The following is a 17,337-nucleotide window of genomic DNA, read 5'->3' as shown; positions in this document are numbered from 1 at the left end:
TACGTTGTGAAAAAGTATGCACAATATATTACTTCTAGTACTGCACGTTGTACCAAGTTTTTGAAATCATTGAAACAGTCAATGATTTCATAAATGTAATTTGTTCATAGTATTTGGATTGTTGTTGCTTTTCATTTGTACTTTTTTTTAAAAAAAAATTATTAGGGATTTACATGTGTTTTATGTTAATTATGTAGAAAAAAAATTGGCTGGTGATGTAGTTGAGAGACGATAGATAATTCACTTAATGTGTGTTGTAATATGTCGCATGATACTCCGAGAATATTTATTAATTTTCCTTTATGCTTGTAGTATAAGGAAGCACGTGATTCACCCATAGGAACTACTGAGGTCTCAACTTCATTTATTTATTTATTTTTTGATCGACAAATGTTAGTTGTTAGATTAACACATGGGAGAAAATCTCCTCACCCTTGGCAAAGCACCAAAGTACTTGCACTCCTTTAATTCAATCCCCCTAAGGGGAATTGAACCCATGACCTCCTTGGGACAAAGCCCTAAGGAAGACATGATGGCCAATAATATATATATATATATATATATGTGTAAATAAATATATTGATGTATATTATTGATTGATGTATTACAAGATTGATTGATATTGTGTTATGTATTACAACTCCTATATATAGAAGAGAAGGTGGTAGTAGGTGTAGTGTAGTGGAGGAGGTAGGTGAAGTGGGTGCTAGTGGAGATGGTAGGTGGAGGAGTAAATTGGTAAATTCTAACAGCCCCCCGCAAACTCAAGGAGGATAGAAACTAACCAACTTGAGTTTGGAGAGAGGAACAAAACAAGAAAATACATAAAAATAAACAAGAAAATACATAAAAAATAAACAAGAAAATACATAAAAAAAAAAAAGGGATAGGAGACACTGTATGGTCGTGTCAGACCGTTGGTGAAGACACTGTATGGTGGTGTCATAACGTTGTAGAGGACACTGTATGGGGGTGTCATAACGTTGTAGAGGACACTGTATGAGGGTGTCATAACCATGTAGAAGACAGTTTATGGGGTCATGTCGGACCGTTGTAGCAGACAATGTTGTGACAGTTGTGGTGACAGTTTACGGAGTCTTGCTGGACCCTTGTAGAAACTAACCGGAATCAATGTCGGGACAGTTTACAGAGTCTTGTCGGACCCATAAAGGAGCTAACCGGAATCAATGTCGGGACAGTTTACAGAGTCTTGTCGGACCCCTGAAAAAAGCTAACCGGTATCAAATGTCGGGACAGTTTATAGAGTCTTGTCGGACCCTTGGAAAAGTGGCACCCTCAAAAGGTGTGCCCAATTTTGTCAAAAGGCGTGCCATCAAAAGGCGTGCCCAATTCATCAAAAGACGTGCCAGATATGATGGCGAGGCACGTGGGCGCCTTGGCTTGCGTGCCCGTTTGTCGGCTGGTGGCAAGAGGCGCGCGATGCGCGTGGCTGCCTCGGCTATATAACCAAGACTGAACCTGAGGCTGAGGCAGAGGCTGAGACAAAAAAAAAACCTGCGAATTTCTCTGAAAAACTCTTCGTTGTGCTGAGAGAGAGAGTCTGTAACACTCTGTTACGAGAGATAGTCTGTAATACTCTGTTGCCCAGAAAATGGCCTCGTCTTCCCGGAGTCTGCTCACTCTCTTTCCCGACCTCAACGAGTCAACAAGAGAGAGAACTGGTGCGGTGGCACTGGAACCTCAACCAAGTGCCCCGGAGTTTGCTCCGTTGAATTTTCCGATGCGGTCGGTGGAGCAAAAAATGGCGGTGCAGTCAGATGTGGAGGCCAACCAGTATACTTTGAAGACATGTGTGGAAAGCATGACGGCGGTCACTAATTTGTCGAACCGGCTGCAGAGTAGGACAAATGAGGTGCAGCATGTAAATGCCCAGCTGGTTCTGCTCCAACGCATGTATAAGGATGCGCGAGCAGAGATCAGTGTGCTAAAGGCAGAAAACAAGGAGCTGAAGCGGAAGGCCACCGTGATGTTCCGATTTGGAGGTCCTCCATATGCTGCAGTGGAGGAGTATGGGGGAGTGAACTTGCTCGGCGGCGTGGAAAACACGGAGGCAGCACCGTCAAGGGCTGCTCAGGACGGAGGCAAGAAGAAGAGACCGGCGGCAGAGTAGAGAAGAAAATCCTGCCTGTGGATGTGGTTGTTGTTTTTTTTTTTTTTTTTGTTTTTTTTTTTTGTAAAATGGTGATCGGGGTGAGCCCCTGATATGAATAAAATAGGAGTGTTGGGCAAAGATGTAAATTTCGTGGGTTTGTTTGTTTGTTTTTTTTTTTTTTTTTTAATAAAAAAGAGATATATATATATATATAAAATAAAGAAAGTGGGAAAGTGGCGGTGGATGCAAAGTGGGTTGGAAAGTGAAAAGATGAGAGAGAGGAGGCATGTGGGTTGAGTTGTGTGGGTGGAGAATAAAGAAAAGAAAAGAAAAGAAAGGGGATCATTGTGTGTTGATCATTACCGAGAGAGAGAGTTTGTGCATGCGGACCTCATTTGAACAGCATGTGTAATGGGTCTTCTTTTGTCAAAAGACTGACACTGCAGGCCAAGTGGCCTAAGCTCCAATGGAAAAGAACAGGTTGGCTTGGTCTGCCTCAGTCAGTGAAGACATTCTGGTGCAAATCATAAAATGACCTGTAATCGTATGGAGAAAAGGAATGAACAAAACGGAGCTGAGATACACTATATATATGTGCGTGTTGCTGGAGATGAGAGGAGCCTTGGGTTTGAAGAGGAGGAAGAAGACTACGGCGGCCACGAGATCGAAGCCTAAGCTGGAATCTGCGTCTTCGGACTCTTTGGCGGCTGCGTAAGCGTTCCAATCGGCGAGCAAAGACGACGACGATTTCTGCAGATCGTTGCTGCTACTGGGGCCTCCGGCGAACCATGCTTGGGCAGTTTTCTGCATATTTGTAGAATTTTGAAGGACGGAATGGAGAGAGACGACTGTGATGATCGAGAGTGAGAGACTTCCGAGAAAGAATCGGATTTATCACCAGCAATTTCACTCTCTCTCTCTGGAAAGACTGAGAAACAAGCTTTGATGTCTGATCTGTTTGATTGGCGAGGAAGAGGAGGAAGACGCTGGCGACTATACATGACGCTACGTTTGTACGGCTTCTGCTTCTTCGAGATCTCAGGTAATGAGGTTGAGGTTTGTGCACTGGTATGTGGGTGAGGGTATGGAGGAAGGAGAGAGAGAATTTGAAAATTTGGGTTTGTCCGGCGGACGGCCAAGGTGAGGCTGCCGCCCGCCGGTGAAGCGGAATCACTAATTTCTTAACCTTGCTCTGATACCATGTAAATAAATATATTGATGTATATTATTGATTGATGTATTACAAGATTGATTGATATTGTGTTATGTATTACAACTCCTATATATAGAAGAGAAGGTGGTAGTAGGTGTAGTGTAGTGGAGGAGGTAGGTGAAGTGGGTGCTAGTGGAGATGGTAGGTGGAGGAGTAAATTGGTAAATTCTAACAATATGTGTGTGTGATGATAATAACATTATTACCCAAATATGGACACAAAAATATACGCATTATTAGTAATTCATCCTCTGTAAGTTTGTGAATGCTACTACGAACAAAGAAACTTTGAAGAAGTGGGCTTTTGATATTTCCTGAGGACATTTAATATAAAATAGTTAAAATAATGCCATGGTAGGAACTTAATTAGGCATAATTCAAATGTAAATGCAATATAACTATATTTCACACTTTCTCTTTTCCTTTCCAAATTTCTATCCAAATCCATAAACCAAACATAACCTCAATACTATTAAGGCAATTGGACGAGAAATTGTGTACTACTTTGAGTTTTTTTTGTTTTTGTTTTGTTTCTCCCTATCATGTATAATCAATCATCATGGATGCTTTTAATTACTATTTCAAATACCAGCAACATAGAAAACAAAGCCTGAGTCTCTTACTTTCCCATCTTCTATCATAAATCGAACAGAACATGAGTGTAATAGGAAGAATAATAATTACCAGAAATCTTGATCATCTTTTGAGAAGGATTTAGACGAGGCCAAAAATCCCATGGAAATTGAACTCTCTGATGTGTTTCTATATATGGGGAAGGCTATGGATCCGTTCCTACTCTTTTTGTTTCCCAAACATCTTGGGTTTCCACCATGTTATACATTATGTACACAACTTTGAGATAACCACTCTATCTCTACTTGATTTCTCAACCGGGTAATGCGAACAGTGTCTGTAGGGGCACCAACAGTCAGCCATACTAATTCAAATGCAACTCGTTGCGATGAGCCACCCTTTCAATATTTAACCTATTTGTTGCAAGGACTTGAAGAAAAATAACATAACTATAATTAATAAGAAAGAAAGGGGAAGTAGAAGAATGAAAATTGAATACTAATAATTAATTAAAGAGAAATCAGAAAGAGAAAGAGAAAGCAGAAGAAAGAGATTCATAATAATTAATTAATTAATAAGAAAGAAAAAGCACAAGAATAAAAAATATATATATACAAAACCTTTGATGCATAATTATGTAGATCAAAACAATGGAATAAATATCTATCAAAAACAACTAATCCAGTTCATTTATTCAAAAACAAAAACAAAAACAAAAACAAAATCCCACCGGTAAATCTTCACACATGGAGAAGAAGTTGTTAGGTTTCTCTGTCAATTGAATAGGGACTCAATCTAAACCCTTATTTTAGTTCATGATGCGGCGGAGAAACTGTGATTGTTGACTTGATGGAACGGTCTGTGTTCTGTAACAGACATATCCCTTCTCAATCGACGTCAACATTGAAATCTTAGATTGGTTCTAAACGAAGTGCGCCAGGTATGTACATTTTTTTTGTTAGGGACATTTGTGGAATACGAAAATATAGAAAACAATTGGATCCTTCCGCCTTTTTAAGTAGTAGAGATGTGGCGTACCACGTTTCGGATACCGTTTTGCATACCAAAATGATCCACGTTCTAGGTAACGCAAGGTCCACATTTTGTCCCGTAAAGCATTGTCGGCTGCTCTATAAATATTTTCAATTTTCCTAATTATAAAATGATATAGGGAGGATTACACTAACGGTCCCTGTAATTTGGGACTTGTGTCACTTTGGTCCCTGACCTTTCAATTGTGATACATTTAATTCTGAATTTTGAATTTCGTTCCAAATAAGGACAATTGAAGACATCGTTGCTCCATTTCAAGGTCGTCAATTTGATAAAATATAAACTAATTTGACAAAAATAATACCAAAAAATTATTTTTGAATTTTTAAAATTAATTTCTACCTACCAAAGATGTACTTATATAAAAATAATAAACCTTTTACATTTTTATTTTTTTACCCAATTAATTTTTAGTATGTTTTTGGATGATGATCGTGTAATGGGTGGTCGTTTTTGTTGATATTTTTGGATGGTTATCATGTGATAGATGGTTGTGTTTGTTGTTAACTGTATTTTTGGATGATTAATGTAATGGATAGTTATTAGGCTCTTAATGTATAATCGATATGTTTAATATATGAAATGTTTTTAGTTTTGGATTTTTTGGTTTAATGGATTGGTTTAATAATGACATCAAAGTTGTCGCTATGTTTTACTTTTGAAAAAATAGTAACTAATTTAATGAAAATAAATATCAAAAAAAATTTATTCATACCCTCCCTAAAGATAAAATTATATAAAAATGATGTGTTCTTAATTTTTGTTCACCAATTTAATTTTTAGTTTCTTAAAAAAAAAATTTGAAAATAGATTCTGAAAACCAAACCAAACAGAACAGAACTTTATAACCAAGAAAGTTCCAGCATTATTCATTAAAAAAATTGTCATTACATCTCAAACAACATACAAGTTAACCAACACAAAATAAGTTGTATGATGACTTTGCCCTTAAAATGGACCGTTTACAAATGAAACATCTTTGATTGTCCTTATTTGGAACAAGATTCAAAATTCATGATCAAATGGATTATAATTGAAAAGTCAAGAACCAAAGTGACACAAACCCCAAACTACAGAGACTATTTGTGTAATTCGCCCAATGATATATGTTTCCTTTGAATATATTTTCCTACTCATATAATTTCAAATGATGGAAAGGCTTTTTTGTTTTTTCTGCCTACTATCACAGACACAGTCTCAGTATTCAAATATTCTTTACTATAAGATTATGCAAAAAATGTCATAATGAAGTTATAACTTAAACATGTTTTCATGGTCTGATTAGTGGGTTCCATATGTGGCAGATGACATGAAAGATATTGCGTTGAAGCTTCCACAAATTTACCTTATGGATTGCACGCTGAACGAATGCAGTTTGATCTTAAAATCAGTAGCTCAGGTGCAACTTCTGGTTTCAACATCTATCTTCTTTCTCCATATATAATATTTAATTTTTTAACATTTTTACTTAAGTGTATTGGTTAAGTGCGTCGTTTCCATTGATATGTCATGCATTTTTACTTCAAGCAATTTGTTTAAGTTCATCTCTCACATTGATATGTTATGTGTTCCATAATAATCATTATTGTTATTATTATATCATTTGAATTCCTTTCATTCAAATGCTTGCAACCCTCTGAAATATAAAGGTGCAATTTTAAAATGATTGATGCTACTGGGCTGCTGTTTTACATAAATTGAATAACACTGAAGCCACTCTTGACTGCTGGAAAATTTAAATAAATGAACATGCTATCCAATGGTAGTTTGTTTCACAACTTTGTTAATGTCCCAAAGATAAAGGGAATAGAAAAGTAATAGAGAAAACTCCAATCTGAACTTCATTTGTCAAAATCATTATGATACAAGCTGTATGTAGACTTACATAAAAAATGATATGAGTTGTAAGTAGTTGTGCTAAACTTGTTCTCCAAGCAAGTTATTTTAGGTATCTTTTCCTAATCACTTACCTCCTCCTAGTAACTACCCTTAAGTAACTTTGATATCGTAGTTGCTAGCTATGTTCATTCCCTTAGAAATGCTGCATCCACAGGAACAGGAAACAAAAACAAATTCAGTAAAGACGGTTGTGTGTGGCAACGTTGACAGAAATAGAAGACAGGAAACTTGTTTTTACTTTTTTTCTTTTTCTTTTTCTCCAAAAAACTGGTAATACTTTTGGTACACACGGTACACAGATGTTTTGAAAACAAAGACCAACAAACATATTTAGTGAACCCCACACAACATCCTTTCGTTCTCTCTCTCTCTTTAAAAGCTTGTCTTTCTCTCTTTGAGTGAGGAGGTGAGGGTGGTAAATAATTGTAGGGGAGAAGATTTTTGGGTGGGGGAGGGAGGAGGGAGTTGGATGTGGGCAGGGGGAATGGCTAGGGGGGGAGAGTGTCGAGGGAGGGAGTTGCAGGAAGGGAAGGGGGGTAGTTGTTGGGAGGAGGGGATGAAATTATAGTAACTTTATTTTCAAAATAAGAGAAAACACATTTTCCAAGTCTTTTTAAATATTTGTTTCCAGTTTTTAGAAAATTTTGCCACTTATTTGCAACAAAAGCACTCCACCAAACATGTTTTCATTTCCAATTTTTGAACTTTTTGAAAACAAAAAATGTAACCAAATGGGTCAACTGTCGAAATAGATATTTAAGAAGTAAGTTGGAATATTTCCTTCTGAAGAACAAACATAGGATGAGACCTGGATCAACTTAAAAATAGGTTAACCTCATGGGGTTGGCTTGGTGGTCAAGGCTTGGGGCCTGGTGGTGTGCTCCCTCTATGGTCTCGGGTTCAAAACTTTCTAGGTGCAAACAACTTATTGGAGCCAGTTCATATGGGGCTTTGCCCCTGCTTTAAATTGGCCCCCTTCTAGTCGATGGTGGGATTGGTTCTCGGGACTAGTTGGTCTATTGGGCTAGATACCGAGTTATCCAAAAAAAGAAAAAAAAAAGAGGTTTCTGTTCATATATATTGGCTTATTGGAAGCTTGAGGCATTGCATGTCCCACTTGTTACACCAAAAATTTCTCAGACTTCTAATTTGTGCTTTTACAATCCTAACAAAGTTCTGCATAGGTAATTAACTTTTTTGTTCTTTTTGGTGTACTTGAAATATGCAGAGGGAACTTTATCCATCACTGCTGTTATTTCCAGCAGAAGGGAAGAATGCTGTCTCTTATGAAGGAAATGTGGCAGTAAGAGAAATTATTAAGTTTATTGTTGATCATGGAAATAATGGTCGTAATCTTGTCAAGGAAGAAGGTAAGCTTTCTTGAATCACTGATTTCCTTACGGCATGTGGAATTTGTCCTTTTCAAAAAGACTTGGAAGAATTAAGTTGTTTAAACATATATATATATATATATTTATATATTTTTTGGTACAAGCTTACTTGGTTTGGTTTCAAATGCATAGGCCTATTTTGATGTTTGTGGCGAAGTACTTTGCTTTGCTTTTGCTTTGCATATGGGTTACAACTGATGTATTTCTGACATTGGTTGTGTACATGCCAGTTGGAGGGCACAAACTTGTTTTTACACCTAGTTCGTACACTTGCTCATCATCTCAAGCCCACTTCATCTTCTTTCTTTGATTTTACATTGCTAGTCACTATGCTCAGCATGTTTTTCTCAATCCATTGTTTGTCACTAGCCTAGTTTTGTTATATGGTTTGCTAGAATTTTTTATTTGTAAATTTGATCGAGGTTATTATGAGATAGTTTGACCTTCATGTAGTAATAATCGCACGTGTGCACGTCTCTTCTTGATTTAGCATTTGGATTGTCTTGTACTTACATAGGGCTGCTGGTTCAATGGTTAAAACTCAGCGTACTAACCTGAACCTGAACCTGAACCGGAACCTGAGGGCAGCCACTTTGTGCAAATTATACCAAATGTTAGGTCTGTACAAAATCTACCTCTCTCTTAGAACCCCCATCAAATGAGAACTAAACTCTGTGTAGTTTTTATTGTCGTCTTGTAGTTGTCAGAAAATGTGATGTATCTGGGAGTTACATCAAAAGGTAATCAATCGGTGGTGTCCATGTGATATCATGGAAGGCTTGTGGTTATGAACAACTGAACTGTTGGATTAGTTGGTGTTGAAGCTCCAATTACCACAAACATTAAGGAAAAATTTTCAGTCATTCGGCAAAAACATTTTCCAAAAAATGTTTTGCGCATTTTCTGGTGGTACAACAGGAAACGAGAGTCCACAGAAAAAAATTTCTATATTCAACGAGAAACAAGCTTATTTGGGTGAAATTTTTTGTCCCACTTTTAAGAGGTTAAATATATTTTTTGGACTCAAGTCTTACCAATACCACCACACTATTACTGCCGCCGCCACTACACCACCACTTGTACAACTACTAGCAAATTAGTTTCAAGGTCGCAACCAAATATAGAAAACTATTTCTATGGAAAGTATTTTCTAGAAGTTATTCGTTGAAAACATTTTGTGGTGGAAACTATTTTGCGCCAAAACAAACAGTGCGTTGGTGTTTAATATTTGGTTGTTTGGATGTCTAATTGTTTTTTCACTTTTGATAGGTATTCTATGGGCCGGAGTAGAACGAGAATGTAGAGGGAATTTAAACGAAGATGCATCACAAATTGCGGTTCACAAGGAAGCTCCTTTGTCCAAGGACAAATACCATGAAGTTCAACTAAAATATAGAATACCAGAAAGAGTCGTTGGACACAAACCGATAAGTACTCGCAAATCAAATGGCTTGCGCAGAGCAGAAGCCCCACAAGTGGTTGTCGGTTCGCTCCTCATTGCAACAGAGAAACTTCTCAATGTACACCCATTCGATAATTCGACAATTCTCATCGTAAAGGCAGATGAAAGTACAGGTTTTCAAGGTCTGATCATTAACAAACATATCAGTTGGGATTCTCTTGAAGAACTCAAGGAAGGGTTAGAAATCTTAAGAGCAGCTCGTCTTTCGTTTGGGGGCCCACTCATAAAACGTGGAATGCTTCTTGTTTCCTTGACTCAGAAAACAATTGAGGATCGGTACCCAGAAGTCCTGCCTAATGTTTACTTTGTAGATCAACGGTCCACGATTCATGAAATAGAAGGGCTCAAGTCGCGCAATCACTCTGTTACTGATTTCTGGTTTTTCTTGGGGTATTCGAGTTGGGGTTGGGACCAGTTATTTGATGAAATTGCCCAAGGAGCTTGGAACATAAGCAGTGACAGTGTAGAAGAGTTAGATTGGCCATGGAGGTGACTTCAGTCCGGTGATTTAGGGTTTTACATTGTGTTTTTGTTTTTGCAGAATGGAACCATGCAGTACCAGATGCGATATACATACTAGAGCTTTGGAGTTCCTCAATTCGGAATTCTAAAAGAGCGGCAAAACTCTGAAGCAATGACAGTATTAGAGAGATGAGGTTGGTATTACATTAGAAATTAATTTTGTTATTTTTAATTTATCACATTGAATTTTCTGTTGTATGCCCATTAACTGTACATCTGTGCTTTTTGTTTTTTTTTTGGTGCTGAGCTTTTGGGTTTTATAGATTGTCAAACAATATTTTCATTTCAAATTGGGTTTTTTTTTTTTTTTTTATAATTAAATTATCATTATTATTTATTATTGGAAACAATATCAAAAGCACCCTTTTAGTGTTCTTTGTATCTTCTCTTCTTCTTCCTTGGTTAGGAAACACTATTTTCTATTTATTGTTCATAGTCCAAGAACAAACACTCTTTTCACTGCCAAAATCAACCCCAAATAATCTCTCTATGTTTTTTAATTGAACCTTAAACCCATATTGGACTTGGGTTAAGTTTGGATAATAGGAATGTTGAGGGAGAATATGAATGTGATTCCAGATCTTTTATGATTTCAACGTTTGGAATGGATTGGTGTAGAAAGTAATTATTGATTGATTTATTTATTTGAGCGGGAATCACATGTTTGAATTAGGTAAGAATTTGATTCACCTATTTTCTTGTGAGAATGCCATATTTTTGGAGGATTATTAGTCATTTAAGAATAAAAAATATTAATTGATTCACAATATTTAAAATTTTATTATTGTCATTGAAAGTTCTTGACGAAATCATACACTTAAATAACATTGGTAGACTAATTTTATTACTAGTAATGAGATTTTTATTTTTCTTCAAAATTCATTTGTCTCACCCCTAAACGTGGAGTGTACACTTCAAAAATTAATATAAGCTTTTGGATCATGCCTTTGCCTTTGCTTGTGCCATGGTAAAAAGAATAGCAATTTTGCACACTAAGGCACCATTTAAGAATGAAAAATGCTTCCTACCCCCAGCTGGGGGTGACACCCAGTGAGGTGTCAGTTGGGGGTTGGAAGGAAAAAAATAGTTTTTCTTTCTTTTTTTTTTTTTGATTTTCGACCAGTGGGGGCGCGCCACGTCACTGGGGGCGCGACCCCCACTGGGTGTAGGAAGCATGGTTGTTTAAGAATATAGTATTTTAGTTGGTTATTTGATTTTTTGGCTATTTTAACTTGGTTTAAAAAAAATTGTGATTGAAATGATGGTTGATATGTTTTTGTAATTAATTTGATGGTTGTGAAAGAAAAAATAAAATGATTATGCGTTAGATATGACAGATGTGTTGAAAGTACATTACTTTTATGCTTTTACCAAAATGAAATAATAATAATAGTAATAATAATTAATTGTTGAACAAAGACTTGAGAGAAATGGAGACTCAAAAAAAGGAAATATATATTATTATTGTGTAATGATTGAATCAATTTTACCAAAAGAAGTTTACAACAATGCTAGGTAACTCAAAATTTTGTGGCTCAAATGGCTCAAATCACTCAAAACGACGTCGTTTTGAGTGTAAATGAGTGTAAAACGACGTCGTTTTGATAAATTTGAGCTATTTGAGTCACAAAATTTTGAGTTACCAAACATTTTCTAAAAGTTTATTATGTGATCTACAAACACTCCCCATTAGGAAAAGCAAATTTTAGTAACATGTGTGACAAGTAAATTAATTACATAGAGACATTATAGAGGTACATTATATGCACATACTAAGAAATGATATTCACACTTTTCTTGTAACCACTCACTCACTCTCTTTATATATATATATATATATATTATTAATCAGCTCATTTAAAAAGGAAGAAGTGTGAATGAATATGTATATATATACAAATATAGATATTAAAAAGAATTTCTCAATTCCAATAATCTTGACCAGCGTTTATCAATAGAAGCAGCCTTTTGTTCACCAACAACATCTGTAAAAAAATGAAATTGTTTTATTTAACTCAACTGATTAATTTTACTTAATAATTTTTTATGATCAGAAGTAAATTAATGGTAAGTTTAAGAAATAAATAAATATATAAGAATTCATACGTAGTTGATCAGATTTCTCACAAGCCTCTGAACAAGTCTCCTGCAAATATATATATACACAAATGTCAGTGCAATCTTCAGTTGTTTTTTTTTTTTTTTGGAATCTACAAGATATAGGAGTGATTATAGCTTATTTTGATTTGGGAATCTGTATCGAACTGTTTGGTGCAGTTTCTGTTTTTAACTTATTAAGTAGAAATAGCTTAAATAAGCTAAAAAAACTGATTATTTGGAAGCTAGGATAGGATGCTTTTAACTTCTGATTTCTGATTATCAACTTTTAACTTACAAAAAACTCCACTAAACAGGGCCATAGATGAATAGATATAAAATGAATTAAAGAGGTAGAATTAGAGGGTGATACGTACATTAACAGAGGTAGCAAGGCGAATAGCATCTTGGATGAGTGAATCAAGGTCAGCTTCTCCTCCAGCTTTCACATATATCACCTACCCATTTTACATGCAACCCCATTCTACATTATTGTATATATATATATATATATATAATCATACTTGGTTAGATTTGAAGTTTTTAAAAATAATTTTTTGAATTTTCAATTCGTATTCTTTTGTTTTTTATATGTTAATTAATTTTTTACTTTTATATTTTAAAAAAATTAATAAATATAAAAATATACTGAATTTTTGTAATTTTGAAAAATTCACAAATTTGGTTCTTTTCGAAAATTCACAACAATTCACAAATTAAGAGGATCTAAGAAGTTTTTTTTAAAAAAAATGAATTAGAATGTTAAAAACGTTCATTAAAACTTAAAAAAAATTACATATTGAACATTTTAAAAATTATTTTTAAAAAGGGTTTGGAGTGCCTCCTGTCCAGATCTGAATTACTCGTTGGAGCTCTCATTTTGAGAATTTGAACCATTTATTTTGTAAGCTTTTTGTGTATACCATTCATATTAAAAAAAAAAAAACATGATCAGCCCAATAATTATAACATGTTTAATTTATCGTGTTTATCACAAAAAAAAAATAAAAAAATAAATAGATGGTCTATTTCAAAAATACACTTGCAATCCTCTTTTAATTTTGAAATGTGATAAATTGAATATGTTACGAGTATCAAACTGATTTGATTTTTTGTTTGAATAATATATACGAAGAGTTTTACAAAATAAACGATTTAAATTATCAAAATAAAAGTTATGATAAATCTTACGAGTCCGAACAACAAAGTCCAGTTCAGATGTTGGACTGAATAATAGCCATCCTTTTTTAAGAACTCAAAACCAAAAACTCTAACCATATATAAATATGTAGAGAGAGTTTAGAAATGAGAGAGTTACAGAAGGGTCATCGGCACCAATTTCAGGTAGGTGATGAGTGGTAGTGCCGCTGTGTCTGCTTGATTGCAGAACCCAAACATTGAACTCTGTATCAATCTGTGAGACCACCACCACATCACATTATCCACCAATACTATAGTAATATAGTATATTATTGGAAATAAAATTATTTATAAATATAAATTTTATATAACAAATTTTTATCAAAAAGATGTAATGATAATATTTTTTAAATAAAGCCATTGTAATGGAATTTTTTTGGATGTAATATAAAGGGGGAATATTATGCCACACACCCTTTAAAGTATGTATCATATGTATTTTATAACTAAAGAAAAAAATTACATTATTTTTTATTTTGTAAGTTATAACTAAAAAAAAATATATCATAACTAAACACAACATGAGATATAACTAAAGATCTCGGGAGTCATAACTAAAATAATGTCATAACTAAAAAAAATATTAATCATAATTAAAGAAGAAAATAACATAACTAGAGGTGCATATGGTACACCATTTTAAAGGAAATGTATATTAAAATGAAAAATACTTGGGCCCCCATTTTTTGGGAGACCCCCATAATCCTTTTTGAATCTCAACTATTAATATATGTATGTGTGGAACCCACACCATCAACGGTTAAGATTCAAAGAGGATTGTGCGAATCTCAAAAAAATGAGTCTCAATCATTATTGTATTGGAATTTCCCTATAAGGAGAGAATTAGAATTAAGTGTGTAGGACCAAAAAAAAAAATTAACATTGAGGAGTGCAACTCAAACACTGTGAAGGGACAATTTTGGCCCCATTTGTTTCAATGTAAAATATTTTACACAAAAAATATTATTTTTTTGTAAATTGATTTTGTACAAAAAAAAATGCGTGTGTGTGTGTTTTTTTTTTTTTTTTTTTTTTTTGAGACTTGGTTAACACTTGAAACAAAAAAAAATATTGTTGCTTAAAAGAAAATTTTGATTCAATAAAATGTCATTTATGAATTTTTAGTGAGCTAAGATATTAGTATTTGAAAATGTTAAATGTGTTGAAAAGGTAGTGAGAGAGAATCAACTTTATAAAAACTAACTTACAAAATTTTTAAAAGTAAGTCATATTTTAAAAAATGATATAAAAATATATTTTTTAAAAAAATATTTTATTTACTTTCTATCCAACCAAACAACAAAAAAAAATAAGTAAAATATTTTTTACGTTAAAACAAACAAACTTGAGTAGCACTTCTTTTTTGTGTAAATTATTTCTGTCTGTTCCACTAAACTATAATTCCCCTAATATAAAATAAACCACATCATTCTCTAAATGATGGCTCTTTATTGGGAAAATTAAGAACAACAATGCTATGAAACTCGGAAAAAGTTGCTCAAAAAGTTATATGAAAATAAGTAAGTTAACCATTTAGTATTTTTTGATTTTTATTTTTTTTTTGAAAAAATATATAAAAAAGTATAGAGGTAATGTAATTCAAAAAAGCTAAAAAAACTGACTTTTAATCCAATTATCAAAATAAGCCATCACTCATATTTGAATTTAATTATAATTTTGAAAAAAAACTACAAAAACAAAATCCCACAATTTAAGCATTTTAATAGAATAAATCTTTTAGTTTTTAGTTTTATCAATTTAAATTATAATTTTTTAATTTGTTTTCAATACAAACCATCCGCTTATTTTCATTAAATAAAACTGATAGAAAAAATATATTTTAATCAATAAATTCAATAGAAAAGGGTATTATAGACATTTTTTTACACCTACAATGAATTTAATAACTAAAATAAAAATAAAAAAAGTAATCAATTTTATTTAATGAAAATAAACAGATAATTTAAATTGAAAATAAATATATAAAAAAATTATTATAAGGTTCAAACTGTCGGAGTTTTTTTTATAATTTCTCCTAAATATTTCATTTACTTTATCACAATTCCACCCCCACCCTCCTTAGCACAACTTGTGGAGGGAGAAGGAGAAGAAATAATTTAATTAATTAAAAATACAAACCTTTCTGGAATAGGGGGAGGAGCAGTTACAACACTTTCTGGTTAGGGATGTGATGATGATCCTTCCATTCACTGATAGCCCAAAGCTTGCATGCTGCATTTATATATATATAAAAAGCCTATGGTATCATAATTATATTCAGAAAATTGTTAAAAATTTCAAATCTATATTGCATATTTAAAGTTGATATTGTGAGATCATACCGTACGTGAATCTTAACCATTGACATTTCGACCGTTTCAATGAAAAGAAAAGGAAACATTGTTCTTTGGGAACAAAAAAAATATTACCTTCTCAATGGAGAGGGTGATAGAAACTTGAGTGTCTCTCCCACCGCCATTACCATTGTCATTGCCATTGCCATCACCATCTTCATCGTCTTCGATCAAATCTTGAAGATGCAATTGTTGGAGAGAGAAAATGTATTCACTAGTCCATTTTCCATTCCATCTCCCCTTGTTCGACGACGATGTTGCTATTTTCACTAGACGTCGTGGACTTCGTTGATTTTTTCTTCTTATCTAGATGATTATATTTAACAAAAAAATAAAAATATTTATTTTTAATTAGCTAAGCATAGTGTTAATTTATGCAAGTGTCATTAATCTTGAAAATCTAATCAACATATGACCTTCACTATGATCACAATATGATAGCATCTTATTGTTCTCTTATCATAAAATGTACATTAATTAAAAAAAAAATAATTACAAAATTTGTTAATGAGTTCCACTTTAAAAAAATCTTTATGTCTATAGATATTATATAAGTTGTGTTAGTTTCTTTCTATATCATGTATATAGAATACATGTAAACAAACAAGATTTTATATAAAATAAAAAATAAAAAATAAATTAATGAGGTTTACTTCTAAAAAAAATTATGTCTATTTTTATATCTTGTTTGCTTTGTGATAGGTTTCTGTATTTGTAGCAGAACTGCTTTTGTTTGTTTATGAAATGATGGAAATCAAAAAGATGTCATTTCTTCTAAAACTCAACTAACTAAGGTGTGAATTTGAAATGAATTGAAGTAGGATAGCTTTTAATATTAATATTACCCACCAGTGAGAACTCTTCATTTCTTGTTCTGGTTTTGGTGGCCCAAACAAATGGCAATTTGAAGGACTTCTTTGCCTCCTCAGCTTTGGATGATTGGTTCAGATTCAGGTTTAGGCTTCTTCCTCTCAACCAGTAACCAGTCTCTGCCATCTCTCTCTCTCTCTCTCTCTCTCTCTCTAACAGAGCATTGGATGTTATTGAATGGAAACCTTATCTTCAAGACTTGCTGGCTATACAATTAGAAAGGCTAAATTACACTGACACCCCAGATATTTGCTTTTATTGTAAATTTTTCCTCCAAGTTTGAGAATTACATTGCACCCCTGTAATACGTAATTAGGCAAATTGTAAGGAGATATTGTTAATTTACCCTTAAATTTATTTACTTGATACAAGGTATTTTGAAGAAATTTACCAATATATATTTTATTTAATTTTATTTTGTTGAAGTCGTGAGATCAAAAAATACAATTTCAATTTTGAAATTATATTTTTTAAAATGAAATGCTAATCACTACTAACATTGTTATTTTATTTTTTCATTCTAAGGATAATTTTTTTGTTCAAAAACTACTAACTTATTTACTAAATCTGTCCACAAAAGAGACCTTCAT

At 33.4% G+C, this 17,337-nt stretch overlaps 2 protein-coding genes across 4 annotated transcripts in view; one reads left to right on the top strand and one right to left on the bottom strand.

Annotated features, from left to right (window-relative positions):
- The window catches only part of LOC114317458 (uncharacterized), a 35,174-nt gene extending 24,598 nt beyond the window's left edge, over positions 1 to 10,576 (top strand). For both annotated transcript variants that reach the window (XM_082893595.1, XM_082893594.1), the window contains exons 6-8: positions 6,257 to 6,351; positions 8,080 to 8,221; positions 9,512 to 10,576. In XM_082893595.1, coding sequence (XP_082749721.1) covers positions 6,257 to 6,351; positions 8,080 to 8,221; positions 9,512 to 10,197 — 923 coding nt within the window. In that variant the 3' untranslated portion in view covers positions 10,198 to 10,576. The remainder of the gene's footprint in view (positions 1 to 6,256; positions 6,352 to 8,079; positions 8,222 to 9,511) is intronic.
- Positions 10,577 to 11,915: 1,339 nt separating this feature from the next.
- Positions 11,916 to 17,287, bottom strand: LOC114317459 (E3 ubiquitin-protein ligase, putative (DUF177)). 2 transcript variants are annotated; one of them, XM_028264184.2, is made up of 7 exons: positions 16,727 to 17,287; positions 15,953 to 16,183; positions 15,663 to 15,755; positions 13,642 to 13,737; positions 12,701 to 12,781; positions 12,333 to 12,372; positions 11,916 to 12,211 (listed from the first exon to the last, which is right to left on the bottom strand). In XM_028264184.2, exons 1-7 carry the CDS (start codon positions 16,871 to 16,873, stop codon positions 12,135 to 12,137), a joined length of 765 nt encoding a protein of 254 aa, XP_028119985.2. In that variant the 5' UTR covers positions 16,874 to 17,287; the 3' UTR covers positions 11,916 to 12,134. The 2 variants fall into 2 exon arrangements, with proteins under 2 accessions (XP_028119985.2, XP_028119986.2); XM_028264185.2 differs by lacking the exon at positions 13,642 to 13,737.
- Between the last annotated feature and the right edge of the window lie 50 nt (positions 17,288 to 17,337).

This window comes from Camellia sinensis, chromosome 11 (assembly GCF_055761805.1).
Source record: "Camellia sinensis isolate YWXY chromosome 11, ASM5576180v1, whole genome shotgun sequence".
Classification (NCBI taxonomy): Eukaryota; Viridiplantae; Streptophyta; class Magnoliopsida; order Ericales; family Theaceae; genus Camellia; species Camellia sinensis.
This window is presented reverse-complemented; position numbering and strand designations above follow the sequence as displayed.